Genomic DNA, 14,320 nt, shown 5'->3' with positions numbered 1-14,320 from the left:
TTAAAGCTGTCAGCTATATTCTTGATGGATGATTCCCTAGGAGTCAGGCGAGGAGCTATAGTGTTGTGAGTTAGAAAAGTCTGTGGAATTGGGAAGAAAGGTGAGAACCGTTGTTCTCATCCTTGTCTGTGTCTGACCAAACTGTCAGACTTGATCTAAGTCAATGACAAGAGTCCCACTGTCTTCACAACCCAACATTTCAGACCACGTAACTCGTCACAGCGCAGTTTTGAGCACTGGCAGCCAGGCCGTATGGTGGGACGTGGAGTGCAGCCGCTGTCCCAAGCAGAAGAGCTTGCAACCAGCAAACTCGGTCCGTGCATGGCCCGAGTTTGAGCCCAAGTGAGGTAACGCTTGTGGCTCTCCCCACTGTTTTACAGTCTTTCCACTGACCTCGTCATTATCATCTTTTATGGCATCCTATGAGCTATTGAAAGCATCAGAGGAGGAAATTAAGGGCCGTATACTGTCCGGGCTTCTGTGGTTGTATGTCCCCTGACGAGCTATTCTCTCCTGGATGTGCCCACAAGCAGCTTCGATTAATGTTGCAGAGGACACTGAAAAAAGACTAGAGAAAGAAAGAAAATAAAAAGCTGAAATCGAGATCTCCCTCTCTATTTCCCATCATGTCCTCCTTGTAAACCTCTACCTTCCCCTTCTACAACAGATGTAGACTTACTCTCTTTCATTTTCTGGCCCTGTCCCACATGATTGCTACTCTTCTTTGCCTCCTGACTGCATTTGGTGACCATTTCCTAGCTGTGGTCATCAGTCTCTGCTCCTTACTGCACTTGGAGTTACCACCAACTCTCTCTCCTTTCCTCTCTGCATTTCAGACCCTCTGGAAGGGCCGACTTTGGGTGTGAGATATGATACAGGCTTTAGACAGGATCTTTTCTAAACCCCAGAAGTGTTTGGACCAAGTCCACTTTGGCTGGGAGTGCTCTCGTGTGAAGTTATCCCAGCGGTCACCTCTGCACCCAAATAATATTTTAGTTAGGCAACACATCACCTTTCTTGTTCATAAATTATGGGCCACTGTGTGCGTTTGGAGGAAGGGAGAGGAACAGAGGAGGAAGGAATTAATCTTGAAAGTACATTGCAAGTTACATTTATTTGATTGTCTCTAATCCATCAGTCTTCTGTTATATTGCTCATCTCCTTGGGGCTTGTTTGAAAAGAGGGAATTTACTGCACTGTAAGCCGGGGCAGTGATTTGCAAAGTGGGGGGCATGGGATGTATCCTAGGAGAGAGCAGGGAACCAGAAAAAGGGGGGGGGGGGGGGCGAAAAGCTTGTGAATCCCTCCACAGAGGTGTAAATCTGCCATACGTTACCCACTCCCCTCCAGCCACCCGTGGGGACATCTTTGGAGGGGAACAACCTACCTTACTCACAACTGCCTCTTGTACACCAACACATGTGGCCGATCAGAAGTAAGCAAGGACCAGCGGGTGGGCACTTAATTCACACCCTGGCTCCCTGTACACCTCTTTCCCCTTGGAGTAACCCTTGGGTAAGAAACTTTCGTGGTAGACCTGTGCTTGCCGATCCGGCCTCCTGGATGGACGCACAGTAGGAACTCATGGTGAATATGGACTTGTCCTCTCCAGCCAGGGAGAGCAGATACAACAATTCCCCGTAGACAGTTATTGTAGGTGTCCTCCCCAACTGAGAAATGTTTGGGAAACACTTGTAACTCTTTTTCTCAGGTGTTAGGAAGAGGATTTGTTTTGTAAATAGTGAAGCTGTTAATTGCCTTGACTTTAATAAGACGGAGCTGAAAAGGTGTTAACAAGTTTCTGTTGCGCTGCGCTGGCAATGAGCCACCACGGGGAGCTTCGTAGGGGGAAGGTGGCAAAGTTGCTATGAAAGTACTGCTCTGGAGAGAAGAAAAAAAATTAGGCACCAGTTTAACCAAAGACTTGGGGTAACGTGGGAATTCTGTAGGGAGGGATTTAACTTGAATCGCCACGCAGTTCAGTTCCAGAGAATTCCCCTTCTGTTGAGCAACGTGGACTGGAGCGTCCCCACGGCAGCACAGCTGTGAAGGTCTGAGCTGGAAGAGCTTTTAAGGGTGGTTGTCTCCCTCTGCTTCTCTCAAGGCACAGGTAGAGGGAAGCTCCTGCATGCACTGTGGGAAGCCCAGGTGCTTAGCAGCTTTGAAAATCAGGCTGGTGGGGTTTAGGAATCTAACTTCAAGCACCTCACTTAAAAATGAAGTTGCTTAAGATTAGAGTTGAGGTTTCAAAGTCACTAACAGGTCACAAAAATCTTTCCGATACACTCCAGCAAGCCAGACACCCAAATTCCCCATCTTTCCCTGAAAATCCCTGTCAATAAATCCTGCAGAAGGCATCGCACAGATGCTTTTTCGTCCTCCTCTATGGGCTAACCAGGGGCTGATTAAGGCCCTTTAACTTTGTCATGCTAAGGGTTGGTTTTGCAAGTCGAAAAGGACCTGTGACTTGTTTTTTAAGACTTTAGGGAATTGCTGGCACTCACTGGTTTCACTGCACCAGATGCAGCGTGACCGGGAATCTACGCTGCATATGAAAAGGTCACTTACCCTGCTGAAGAGAGGAGATTCTAACACTTGTCAGCTTGAGTGATGGAGACTCTGCATTGAGAGCCATAATATTCATGTCAGAGAATTGCCAAGCCCATGCGGAAGTGTTGAAGATGGATGGCCTGGGGATATACTCCTGACACTTTAATACGGGGGGAGGATACAGCACAAACATCTCGTACAGAATTATAATCCATGAAAGGGCACTGGTGGCATAAATTAAAGGTAATCCACCAGGCAAGGAGTTTAACAGCTGAAGCGAAGCAGGCTGGGGTAAAGGCGGGCTGCTGGTGGGGCTGCGGCGGGGCGGCGGGGGAGAGCACAGCCCCCAGCTGGGGTGGGAAGGAGCGGTGCTGGGCCAAAATCCGTCCCCCTCCAAACTGCTTTGCAAAGACCATCTATGCATGTGGCTCATCAGCGGGTAGCTTTCCCGGCTCCGTTTCCCTCTCGGACTTGTCGTCATATCGAGCAGACGCTGTCCTGCTCCTCTGTAGAAGCAAAGCACTTTGTCAATTAAATAAACGCGATTCTCGGCTTGCTGACAGTCACTGTGCGGCAACACGACCTGTCGAGGGGAGGGGGACTGGGGCAGGTATTGCTCACCTCGGTACATCAACCTCCGAGCACAAACGTCCCTGCCAGCCTGCAGAGAGAGGCTGACGAGGCATACGGCCAACGATGACGGTGTGAGTTCTCCATCAGAGCCATCCCTGCACTCTCTTCTGGGAGAGGGAGCAGAAGCAACAGCATGGATCCAATTTCTGTGCTGGGTGACATCCTCAGCCCGTACCGGCGGCTCTGAGGTCTGCACAGCCGCTTCCCAGGCGAACACGGACACTCGCCTGCCTCCGTGTGAACTGCACACCCCAGGGATGTGCAGCCTGTCCCTGTCAATAGCGTGCTGGCATGGCGTGCACCTGGACTTCACCTTTCCTCAGCGCGGTGATGGAGGTGACCCTAGCCAACACAGTCCGTGGAGTCGTGCCTGTTTCCCTGCCTGAAGGGGAATCAGGCTGTGGGGGCATTTCCACCTACTGGGAAGAAGAAAGAAGAAGAATAGCTGGTGAGCTGGTGGCCGCTGCGGCTGTCGAGCACTTGCCATGGCTCCCGGTGAGGGTGGCGGGATGGGAGCCTGGACGGCAGCACGGCACAGCCAAGAGGCAGCAGATGAAATGGGGACAGTGATGATCCTGGGTTAGATATAAAGGTCTGGGAAAGTTTGCAGGCTTGAGCTCACCTTATCCTGGTACAAATATCCCAACACTGATTTTCTGAAACCCTATCAATAGCTGAGCAGGCAGCTCTGACATAAACCTGCCCCGGTCTGTGGTAACGCTGTAGCTGGACTGTATTATTTCTTCATTTAGAAAATGTTTCCTTTTCTCATTAAAAATGGAATATAAACCAGTCCTTTCTGAAAATAAAGGCACAAATACACTGCTGGCAAGGTGGTGGTAAACCTCCACAAAGCCAGCGGTGATTTCAGGCCAATCCTGCTGTCCCGCAGGTTTCTTATCACGTCGGTTACTCTTCCATGGCAATGGTTGTGCCCCACGAGCTGGCAAAGCCTGTTCAAACATGAAGGTGCTGCTCCGGGACTGTCCAAGCAGCTCCACAACCCTGCCCGAAGTGCCCCCTCAGGGGGTTCGGTGGGGTGGGCAGGCTCCAGGACATCCCTGCCACAGGTCCTCTGCATCCCTGGCACCCCTTCCCACATCCCGGCGCTGCGGGGAGCCTTCAGCCCCGAAGAGGAGAAGCAGTGCTGGCAGCTCTTTGGAGGCAGGCAGCAGGATTTTGGTTTGAGTTCGTACAGCATCTGCGGCACCTGGCCCCAGTTGAGATTTTTACTTTTGCATTGTATTTAGGATCATTATTATTACTGCAGGATGGCAGTCAGGTTCCTCCTCAAGGGTTTATAGGGCCAGTCCAACCCTTCCTCCAAGCATGCAGTGAGTTACAGGTGGTTGGGATCAGTGTCCCAGATTGGAGTTTGGGTAATCATGAGTAAATACATTCAGGTTTGAAGACATCATCACTCCCTTCAAATGCTTGGTGGTTATGGTTAGAGAATGAGCCTTTGCAAGCCGGTAGAAGACAGGGCTTTGCTGTGTGTTGTTATTTATTTTGAAAACTGCTGTGGAGGAGTTGACTGTCCGGGTAAAATCACCACTGAAATGATACAATCAGCCTGACGGATCGTGCCTTGCAGGCAGCCTTGGGGTTTATTACCCCGTGCCACCCCGTGCACATGGCATTTCTGTGCGCGTTGTTGCTGAAAGTGAGTACCAGTAGCCAGGGGTGTAGGGGCTCCCTGACAGCGCTGTGATGGATTAAGATGATCCTGAATTTCTATTGTTTTGTAGTGAATGTAGTGAGAATTGATGACTGTTGTATCCAAGCAACAAAGGGGATGATGAGAGAGCTCCAGCTTCTCCAGGACTGTAATATCTCTGGCAAGGTGCAGCTCTAAGCCATAGAGTTGTCTTTTGTATTTGTTCAGACTCGGTATTATCTCTGCCAGCTATAGAAAGAGAATGGAAATTTGTATCATGGGATGGTACGTAATTTTCCCTTGAGTTTGCTTCAATTTGCGTTTGGTCTCTGGCTTTTGCATAAGATACGCTTGTTGCCTTAGATAGTCTGGGTGCCAGAAATGCAAATGGATTAAGAAAAGCAATTAGACAAATTCAAGGAAGAGTAGTTCATCTCCAGCATTTAAATGCAGTGCAGTAGATACAAGTGCTGGCTCGGCAAGCCCCTGGCTGCAGGTCGGTGGGAACGGGAGGGTTCAGGGGGAGAAGGATCGGTGTTGGTATCTCTGCTCCTCTCTGCAGCCCCTTTCCCCGGAACGGGACCTGCATGGGACAGATATCTGGTCTGATGCTATGGGCACCTGCAAACCTGTCCCTTCTTGTTTTCTGCAGTAATGTTAGTTTGAAAAGATGCTGCAGAGAGACACATAAGATACACGGCATGTCCTGAGCGCAGTTGCTTGCGAGGAGCCCTCGTCTCCTGGGATTTACCTGTGCAGTTTATTAGCCCCGCTATTGGTATACAGCAAGATGTTATTTATGTGTGCTTGGGAGTTATCCTGGTGAAATACTGTTTGCCTCCTCTGAGCGCACGTCAGCAGCGACTGTCCTGTGTAACCTCATTTGGTGGCTGCATGGGATTTTGGCTGCGCTCCGTGCCCGCAGCTCCCGGGGCTGCCAGGCGTGGGGCTGGTGCTGCTGAGTGCTGGCCCAGGGCAGCTCGGTGGGCCAGCAGCAGTCCAGGCAACCGCGGCAGATACTGCAAAAGTAGAGCCTGTGTTCCTGTGCAGACAAGCCAGCCGGTGCACAAGATGCAGGAAAGGGGGTTGGTTTGTCTGTTTTTATCACTTCCAGCACAGCCTACGTTTTGGTGGGTTGTAAATGCTGTTGCAGCAACACTGCAAAAATCTTGGAGTTTTTTGCTTTGGTGGTGCAGCCTATTAGTTATGGCAATTTTAGAAATGGCTACCCTGAAGGCAGCAAACAAGCCCCCCAAATGGATGGCCTGCTGGCATAGCCCTTCGGCTTTAACAAAACCACTCTTCGCAAGAATTAATGCATGGAAGTCAGTTGTGCTTCCCGACTTGTGTGTTTTATACCTTGGGCTTCCCGATTTGGCTGGAGCGTGTGTCGAGGCTGTGTTTGCACTAGGAGCCATAGGGATACCCAGATACAATAGCATCAAAGCATTTGTAGTGTGGGCGCAATATGCTGGCAGAGCTGTCGGGGGGGGGGGTTTTTTCCCCCACTTGTCTCTCCTCCTCCCCCGGCTGGAAAGCAAACCTGGCAGAGCATCCTTTGCCCCCGCATGATGGCTGCGGGCAGTGGCACAGCCCTGGCTCCCTCCGGAGCAGCGCTGTGACTCCTAGGAGCAATCCGGGCTGACGTACGGCCCTGGAGAGGCCAGGGGAAGAGCGGGACCCGGCAGCGCGTGCCCCCTCCTGCCCTCCCCACCGTGGCATGGGGCCGTTTGCACCCGGAGCAGCAGGGAACCAGCAGACACATTCACAACTGTCCCCAAGTTTTCTCTCCTGCCCCCAGTTCAAAGGGCTCCTCTCGTGCCTCCAAGAATTTTGCAGTGAGTGCCGATGGATGCTTTCCACATCAAAGCCGGGCAGCCTCGCATTGTCTGGGGGATGTCGGGCCTAGGCAAATTAAAGAGGCGTTGGGAGCTTCAAAATCGGCTTTAGCCAGGCAGTGCCTGCATACTCAGCACTTGAAAAAGGTTAGATATTACGGTGATAGGTATTAAAGCAAACCCTCCAGGGACTGAAGGCTGGAGCCAACTTTTATTGAGGTCTAGGAGAACAATCTTCTCGCTGGCTTCAGTGGCTTTTGGATTAACGATGAGAAATCTTGGAAGTGCTGGGTTTTACACAGAAAGGGACAATTTTGCATGTAAAGTCATACTGCTAGGGAGCCAGAAAGGAAAAAGCCAGTCCTTCCCATTGTGGTGTTTATTGCAAAATACAGTCCAAAATCTAACTTTTTAGGGATACCTTCAAAATATATAGAGAAAACAGATTGTGCTAGGCAATAATACAACTTATTAATAAACAACATTAGGCATAAAGAATTCTGAATTCTTATCTGCTAATTTGAAAAAAAAAAAAGTACAGGAACTGTAAACAGCTTAATTTTATCCAGTACAAGTACATGAAGCTACTGTCCATTTGGGGCAAGGGTTCTGGTACCAATATACAAAATATAAAAAGGGGGGGGGGGGGAGGGGGGAAGGTGAGGGAGGAAGAGATGACATCTGTAAACACTGGCTTGAAACCTATCAGAGCCCTCAGAAAGCTGCAGTCACTGTAATACACACCACGACGCTGCAAAACCCCCTCTCACATCAGAAAGTGCATAAAGTTTTCCATTAGAAATACCGCCGAGCAGCCGCTGTGCACGAACCACTGGGCCGGGGCTGCCCCAGCTCTGGTGCCCGTGGCCGCCGGGACGCGGCTGCCCAGTGGGACCTGCTTTTGGCCACGGCGCCCGTCCCCACCTCGCTTGCCATGGGGCTGGAGCCCTACCGCTGGCCTCGGCTGACCTGCTGGATGTGGCACGAGGGGTTGAGTGCACCGAAAAAGTTTAAATTCTTCCAATACACAAATAAAGTGACTCCCGAAAAGAAAGAAGCTACTGGTAAATATTGAGGAAAAACCCTGGAAGCAAGAAGGACCGTGGTCCCCCAGCGCCCGCGCCTCGTGCCTCCTAATCTCAGAGCATCAGTCTGCAGGAAGCCCCATCGCCTCGTGTGATGCCCCGCTCAGACCTCTGCAACCCGTAGCTCCCGGGGACGCTCCTTCCCAACCCAGCTCTGCCGGTGGCTGCCGAGCATGGGGACACCAAAGCGTCCTCCCCGGGCACCACGGCTGCCCTCTATCTCTTATGGCCCTTGTTCCTCCGCTTGATGTGGTTGGGGGCGGCAGCGGTGGTGTCGCGGCGGGTGCAGAAGTGCTTGGCCACCAGCTGCCGGCACTGCTCGCACCGGACCGTGCAGCACCAGTGGAACTTGCAGTTGCAGCTGGCCACCACCTCTGTCCTCCTCTCCTCCACGCGGAGACCGCACTCGGTGCACAGCCGCCGGCAGCTCCTCTTCTCCCACTGCGAGAGGTTCTTGCCGGTCTGCAGGCACTCGCGGCCCTCGGTGCCGTGGTGGCCCAGGCTGGCGTTCCTTGTGCAGTAGTCGGGAGAGTCCTCCAGGAAGATGAGCTCCGTGGCGTGGACGTGGTGGAAGGTCTCCGCCGTGGCCCCGCGGCTGTCGGCACTGTTGCCGGCTCTCATCCGCCTCTTGTCCATCTCCAGCTTGTGCGCTTGGTCGTATTTTATCTTCAGGTAGTTCCCGATTTCGCGGAACTCGGCGAGCTGGAGCCAGCAGGTCTGGATGCTGCAGCTGCCCGACACCCCGTGGCACTTGCAGGCTCGCTTCATTGTGGCTTTCACGGCCTTGGTGGAAAAGGTGGAGAAATTAGGAACAGCAGAGCATCGTTATTTAAATCCCCAAACCAGGCTCTACAGCACTTCTAATTTGGGGGGCAATGGGTCAAAAGCGGCTTGTGCTGGCCGTGACTTCAGGTCCTTCCAAGACATGAGCTGATGCTCTTATTTCAGTTCCTGGAAAATGTCTGTCCCTCTTCGCTAATTAAAAGGACAGAGATAACGAGTGGGCACAAACTATTGTCTCCAGCCCTTGCAGGAGCTGTTCCTCCATGACAGGAAAAAAGCGCATTTGTCAGGTCATGCCCTTCTCACGCCATTCCAGTCTGCAGCTCACCCGGCTCATCAGAGCATCAACCCATCATCCCTCTCAGAGGTTTCATTCAAAACGTGTGAAACTGCTTCGGAATAATCATACCCAACCTCTCTGCATCTCCTCCAGGCCAAGCACTTCACAGATATTATCTACCTATCTCCCTCTGGTATTTATAAGGTCCCAATCACTGGTATCTATGTGAGATTAAGCCTTGACACACCCTATGAGATAGGTATGTTAAGTGTTGCCATCCTTGTTTTTACAGACAAGGAGGTTTGGCAAGATGCTGAGAGCCTCCGCCAGCCCAGGCGGGGAGCGGGGGGTGAGTCTGGCAGCCGGCTTGCGAGCGAGGCCAGCTCACACCTGGCTTCCCCGGCCAAATAGCTTGGAAATGCATATTGCAAGAAAGTGAGGTGGTTCTTGCTTTGGTTTACAGACCAGACAAATGCTAGGTGAGTATAAAACCTGTGCGTTTCTGAATAAGTGGTGTGTGCTAGTAGTCAACTGCGTTACACGTAGCTGCAGAAGCTGAAAGTGGGAACAACTCTTACTGCAGTTCCTTGTCTTCAGGTTTAGGGCCAGATTCTGGCTGTATTTTTTTCCCCTTGCAAACACTACAGGGCCTAGATTGTCCCAGTGGGCTGGAGATGGGGACCTGAACAGCCTACCAGACTCCTGGATTTTGTTTTCAACATAGACATCATCATTATTATTATTATATATTTGACTTACAAGTCTCCCAGCTTCATTGTTGTGCAGGTTAATCAGTGCCCGGGTATCGTGTCCTGTTTCCAAAGCATCCACAAAGAGCTTGGAAATCCTCTCCCCAAACTCCACGTTGTCGCTGCATCCCCCCCAGACCCAGCCTCGGCCACCTGCAAGACAGATGCACGCTAAGTGCAGAACCGCCCCGTCGGGCCCAATTCTGCCCTGAAATCTGAGGGGCTGCACGTGGGGACGGAGAGACGACGGCAGCTCACCGACACGGCCGTTCCTGGAGTCGTCGCAGCCGCAGCTCTCGAAGTCTCCCATGCTGCAGTTCCTGGTGAGGGTGTACATGACGCCGGCCGAGCTGATGGCGTGGACAAAGGATGTTTCCCGGGTAGCTGGGGGAGAAGGGAAAAAAAGCTGTCACATGCAAATATGGACATCGGTCCCCGTTTCTTGGGAACGAAGCTCTCCCGCGCTGCAAAGGTGCAAGAAGAAAAAAAAAACCAACCAGTTTGTGCAAAAGGTAAGGCGCTACAGAAATTAAACGCTTGTGACTGGAGTCTCTTCAGGCTTCAGCATCAAGGGTTTCAGCAATTTGACATAATACTACGCAGGTGCCCATGTATTTGGACACCTGCATAGTATTGGAGTTTCTTGGCAACTTTTTGGGATGGAGTTTCTTGGCAACAGGAGGATCTTAAGGCAATGCCCCAGTCCTGCTCTGGCCAAGGTTAGTTATCACTCGCTTCACCTGGCGCTGGGTTCCTCTCTGTCCTTTCCTGCTCGGGGGTAAGTTCATGCTTTGATCTTGCCTGCTGGGGAAAAACGTCATTGATCTTGTTTCAGTCGGTGGTTGAACCTGTGCTAACAGCTGTCTGCACCCACACTTCTAATTTAGTTTCTTTTTTGGCTTTCCTAACAGATTCAAATAGAGATGCTGCTCTGGGAAAAAAGAGAGTCCTGCTTGTTGAAGCAGTCAGTATTCAAATATATCCACAACTTTCTTACGAAGACAGTTTCTCAGTGCACGTCTCTGGTTTCTCTCTTCGTCTCTCCTGTGCTTCTCCCCGTCGCAAGCTCAGGTGCCTCTTGCACTGCGCTCCCTGGGATGCCGCACACAAAGTGGCGGGAGCAAGCCCGTGGAGCAGCACTGCGGGAAGGACCGAGCTCTAGCCTAGCGCGGATAGAGATCCAGAGAGAGCCTGGGATCCCTAGGCGAATATCCGTGCTATTTATTACCTCCAGTTAATACAGACGGAGAAAAACAACCATATTTGGGACAGAGAAGCACTTCTCCATCGGTCGGTTTAATTAGCAGCCCCAGCTCTCTCCAGAGCGCATCCCAGCTCGTACCCAAAGGCGTCCCGGGCCGGGGATGCTGGTGCCGGCAGGTAAAGGCGCACTCACCGCTGCGGAGCCGGTTGTGGGTGGAGAGCTGCAGGGCGCTCTCGGGGCAGTTCCAGCGCTCCCACCCGAACTGGAACTTGCACTCCTCCATCCCGCTGTGCGCCCCGGCCGCCACGCTGCTGGAGTACGTCAGGTACGCCTGGCACGGGAAACAGCGGGGTTAAAATCCACTGCCTTTTACCATTTATCAGTGAAAACAGGCATAAACAGGTTGCGAGTCCTTTCCCTCGTTACTCAGCAGGACTCGGAGCCGACGTGCTCCGAGAAATCGGGCTCCTTGGAAAAGTCCTATTTCCCATTCGCAAAACAAAATTGCTCTACTTAAATTCCTGACGGTCCGTGTGTTAATTACCTTAGGTCCTGTCATCAGAAAGTTATTCACAGACCTGAAACAAAGAAAAGAAAATGAATGACACAGTTTACCCCAGGCTGAAGAGCATCCCAAAAAGCCGCCCTTTCCGCTGAGTTGGACCCTACCATGCCGCTGCGTGGAGGATGGTGCCATAGACCCCCGCGACGGAGAGGATGAGGAAGGTGCTTCTCTTCATGGCTGTCACAAGGAGCGGGGTTGGATCCCTTTCGCTGACCTGTAGCTCTCCGCACCGCAGGTCCCCGAGTGAGCAGGGCCGCTTCCCTCCGCTCCTTCCCAAGGTGAGCTATTGGGATGGAGGAAAGCTGCAGGAACCTCCAACCCTGATATTTATAAGGTGAAGTTGTGAATAGTCAAAACCCCCCATTCATTTGCTACCCAATGACTTAATGTGGTAAAAAGGCTCCCGCTCCAATGGGTGACAAGGAACCGCCTAAGGTTGCACTTCAAAAGGCGGCGCGGTGTCCCTGGGAGCGGGATGGTCTGAAGGAGAGCAAACTTCCCTAACAATGGGACACTTTTAACTCTCTGCCCCACCGCCAGCCATCCCTTTCTCTTGGCCCCAAGTCCGCTTGCCTTCTCCTTTTCATCCTCTGCTTGCCAGCGGAGGCTCAGCCCTGCGTCCCTCCGAAATAACAAGCTGATGCATTTCTATAGTTCCCCTGCTATCTGCCTGCTCCCTCCTACGAGAACTCCCCGAGGAGTTTTAACAACCGTTCTGTAAAGATCTATAGGGGATAGACCTCCCAGGTCTTCTTGATTTGAAGAGATGTGTTTAACGGCGGGGCTTTTTTCCCTCCTCGCCTCTTTCTGATGAAAGTTTCTGCGTTTCCATCCTGATAACAGCGTGCACGGCTCGGGAGTGTTTGGAAATCTCTCTAATTTACGCGGCTGCAGCTTGGGAACACTGTGTGAATCATTTATGTGGTTTGCTCCATGCTCCAACGCTGTAATTAGGGGAACAGTTTTCTGGGGTTAGCAATTTCCCTACGGTGAAGGCTGCCGCAGCAAAAGCATGGCTGCTTGCTGGCTCTGCAGGCAGGAGCGCTGCCCGTACCCCCTGAGCGGAGCGAGGGGCCTCCGCCGCGGCCGAGCCGTCGGCTGCGCTCAGGAAAGGAAAATCCTTATCAGAGGAAACCCCAAAACCCCTCTTAATAGTTACGGCCAATATCATTAAGGGCTGTACAGAGCTGTAATGCTGCGGATGGAGCAATAGCAAGATGGTGTTCATGGAAAATTCTTGGTCTGTTTTCCTGTGGCTGGATGGTCCCAACCGGGGGCCGGCTCACCCTGGGCAGGGATCCTGCCTGCTGAGCGCGGCAGTGTGGGTGCTTAGCCCAAAAACGGTGCTGTGCCGTGCCAGCAGTGCAAAGCAGCCCTCTGGCTCTGCCAGGCGCTGCCCCGTGGCACACGGACGCAGCATCTGCATGGCAGGGCAGAGGTGCTGCCCTCCTCCTCCTCCTCCTCTTCCTCCTCCTCCTCCTCCTCTCAGCTCCCCGGCTGACCCCTGGCTACACCCGTCTCCTGGCGTTGATCGCTGCTACTGCAAGGGGACTCACGAAGGGGCTGCAAATGTGAGGTTCAAGGGGACGGGACTGCACCGCCCGTGGCACCTGGGGGGCTTTGCCACGAGCAAAAGGGGCCACGCGGGGATAAACCCCATCTTGGTCCCCGGGCGAGCCGCCGCAGCCAGCGGCACTATGGTCAGGCAGGAGGCTGCGCCTTAAACGCGTTTGCGAAGTCCTTTGCTGCCTTGCCATGAGATGCAGGAGGGCATTGCAAAGCCAGCAACCTGCCCCACGGTTTTCCACGTCGCGGCGCTGGATGTCTGAAGCGCAGGTCTACCGGCTCGGGTCCCAGGCTGCTGTCACTCCTCGCCCTCCTTCCCAGGAGCAGGCAGAGGAGCTCCTGGCTGCTCCTGGCTGCAGAGAGCACGGGGACTCTCCCTGTCCTGCTGCCTGTCAGCATCTTAGCGAGCAAGAGGAGAACCCTCTCCCTCCAGACCTGCAGGAGGGAAACCTGGAGCCAGTTGGGCAAAGCCACAAACAACTGTTTGCAGCCAGAGGATTAAAATTGCAGATTGGTTGAAAAGCAGGGATGCAAAATACCTTCCAAGTGAGCACAAAGCTGGTGTAGTCCCGCCAGCATGGCAAAACCCTCTGTGAGTCAGCATTTTAATCATTACCATCCCGAACAGATCCTACTTGTTAGAGCTGTCAAAGGACAATTACTGGGAATAAAGTTTTTCCCATGTATCAGTGAAGTTCATTGGTTAAAGCCCATGCATACGGCTTGGAAATCTGCTGTGCATTTTCTATATGCACGCAGGTCAGTTTTTGGGTTTGTGTCTGGCTGTCCCCGGGGGCATATTGATGTTTTGGGGTTTTGTTTTTTTTTTTCTTGTCTGAGAGAGCTTGTACAGCTAAAAAAATGTTGGCGTGTCTGCTCTGTCAGTTCACACATGATATTCCTATCACACGCCAGAAGAATAACAGCATCTCTGGGCGTGAGGCTCTGCCGCGAGCAGTCGCTGCAGTTGGCAGGATCACACAGCTATTTGCCTGGGCTATTAAAAATGTCCCTTCCAATTAAAGTCACAGGGATCTTAAAAGTTACTGGCAACGTTGTCACTTACGCTGGCTGTCAGCAAACAAAGCAGCGTGCTGGGACAAGCCTTCCCGTGCTGCTGCAGTTTTTGTCTGCATTTACAGCTCAGTCCCGGCAAGCAGGAGCCAGGGCTTCTGCGGGGTCATCCAGCCCAGCAGACGGATGGGACTGCAACGATCCCAGTCGTATCGCTGCTGGACTTTCCCACCTCAGGCAAAAGCAGACTTTGGTCTTGCTCTGTTAATAAGTTTTGCACTTATAGAGCGCTTCATGCAATGTCCTTGCAGTGAAAGAGGTTAAATATAGCTGTCTCCATTTTACAGTTGGGTAAACTGAGGCACAGCCGGGCGGTCTTGAGATCTCAGGGCAAAT

The 14,320-nt window shown here is 52.3% G+C and overlaps 1 protein-coding gene across 1 annotated transcript; it reads right to left on the bottom strand.

The window, feature by feature from the left end:
* Window positions 1–7,979: 7,979 nt before the first annotated feature.
* Window positions 7,980–11,519, bottom strand: WNT8A (Wnt family member 8A). Its single transcript, XM_075509796.1, has 6 exons — window positions 11,449–11,519; window positions 11,324–11,357; window positions 10,972–11,110; window positions 9,834–9,959; window positions 9,586–9,728; window positions 7,980–8,546 (listed from the first exon to the last, which is right to left on the bottom strand). Exons 1-6 carry the CDS (start codon window positions 11,517–11,519, stop codon window positions 7,980–7,982), a joined length of 1,080 nt encoding a protein of 359 aa, XP_075365911.1.
* Between the last annotated feature and the right edge of the window lie 2,801 nt (window positions 11,520–14,320).

Source organism: Mycteria americana, chromosome 8 (genome assembly GCF_035582795.1).
Source record: "Mycteria americana isolate JAX WOST 10 ecotype Jacksonville Zoo and Gardens chromosome 8, USCA_MyAme_1.0, whole genome shotgun sequence".
NCBI classification, from domain to species: Eukaryota; Metazoa; Chordata; class Aves; order Ciconiiformes; family Ciconiidae; genus Mycteria; species Mycteria americana.
Note: the sequence above shows the minus strand (reverse complement) of the source record. Positions and strands in the feature narration are given on the sequence as shown.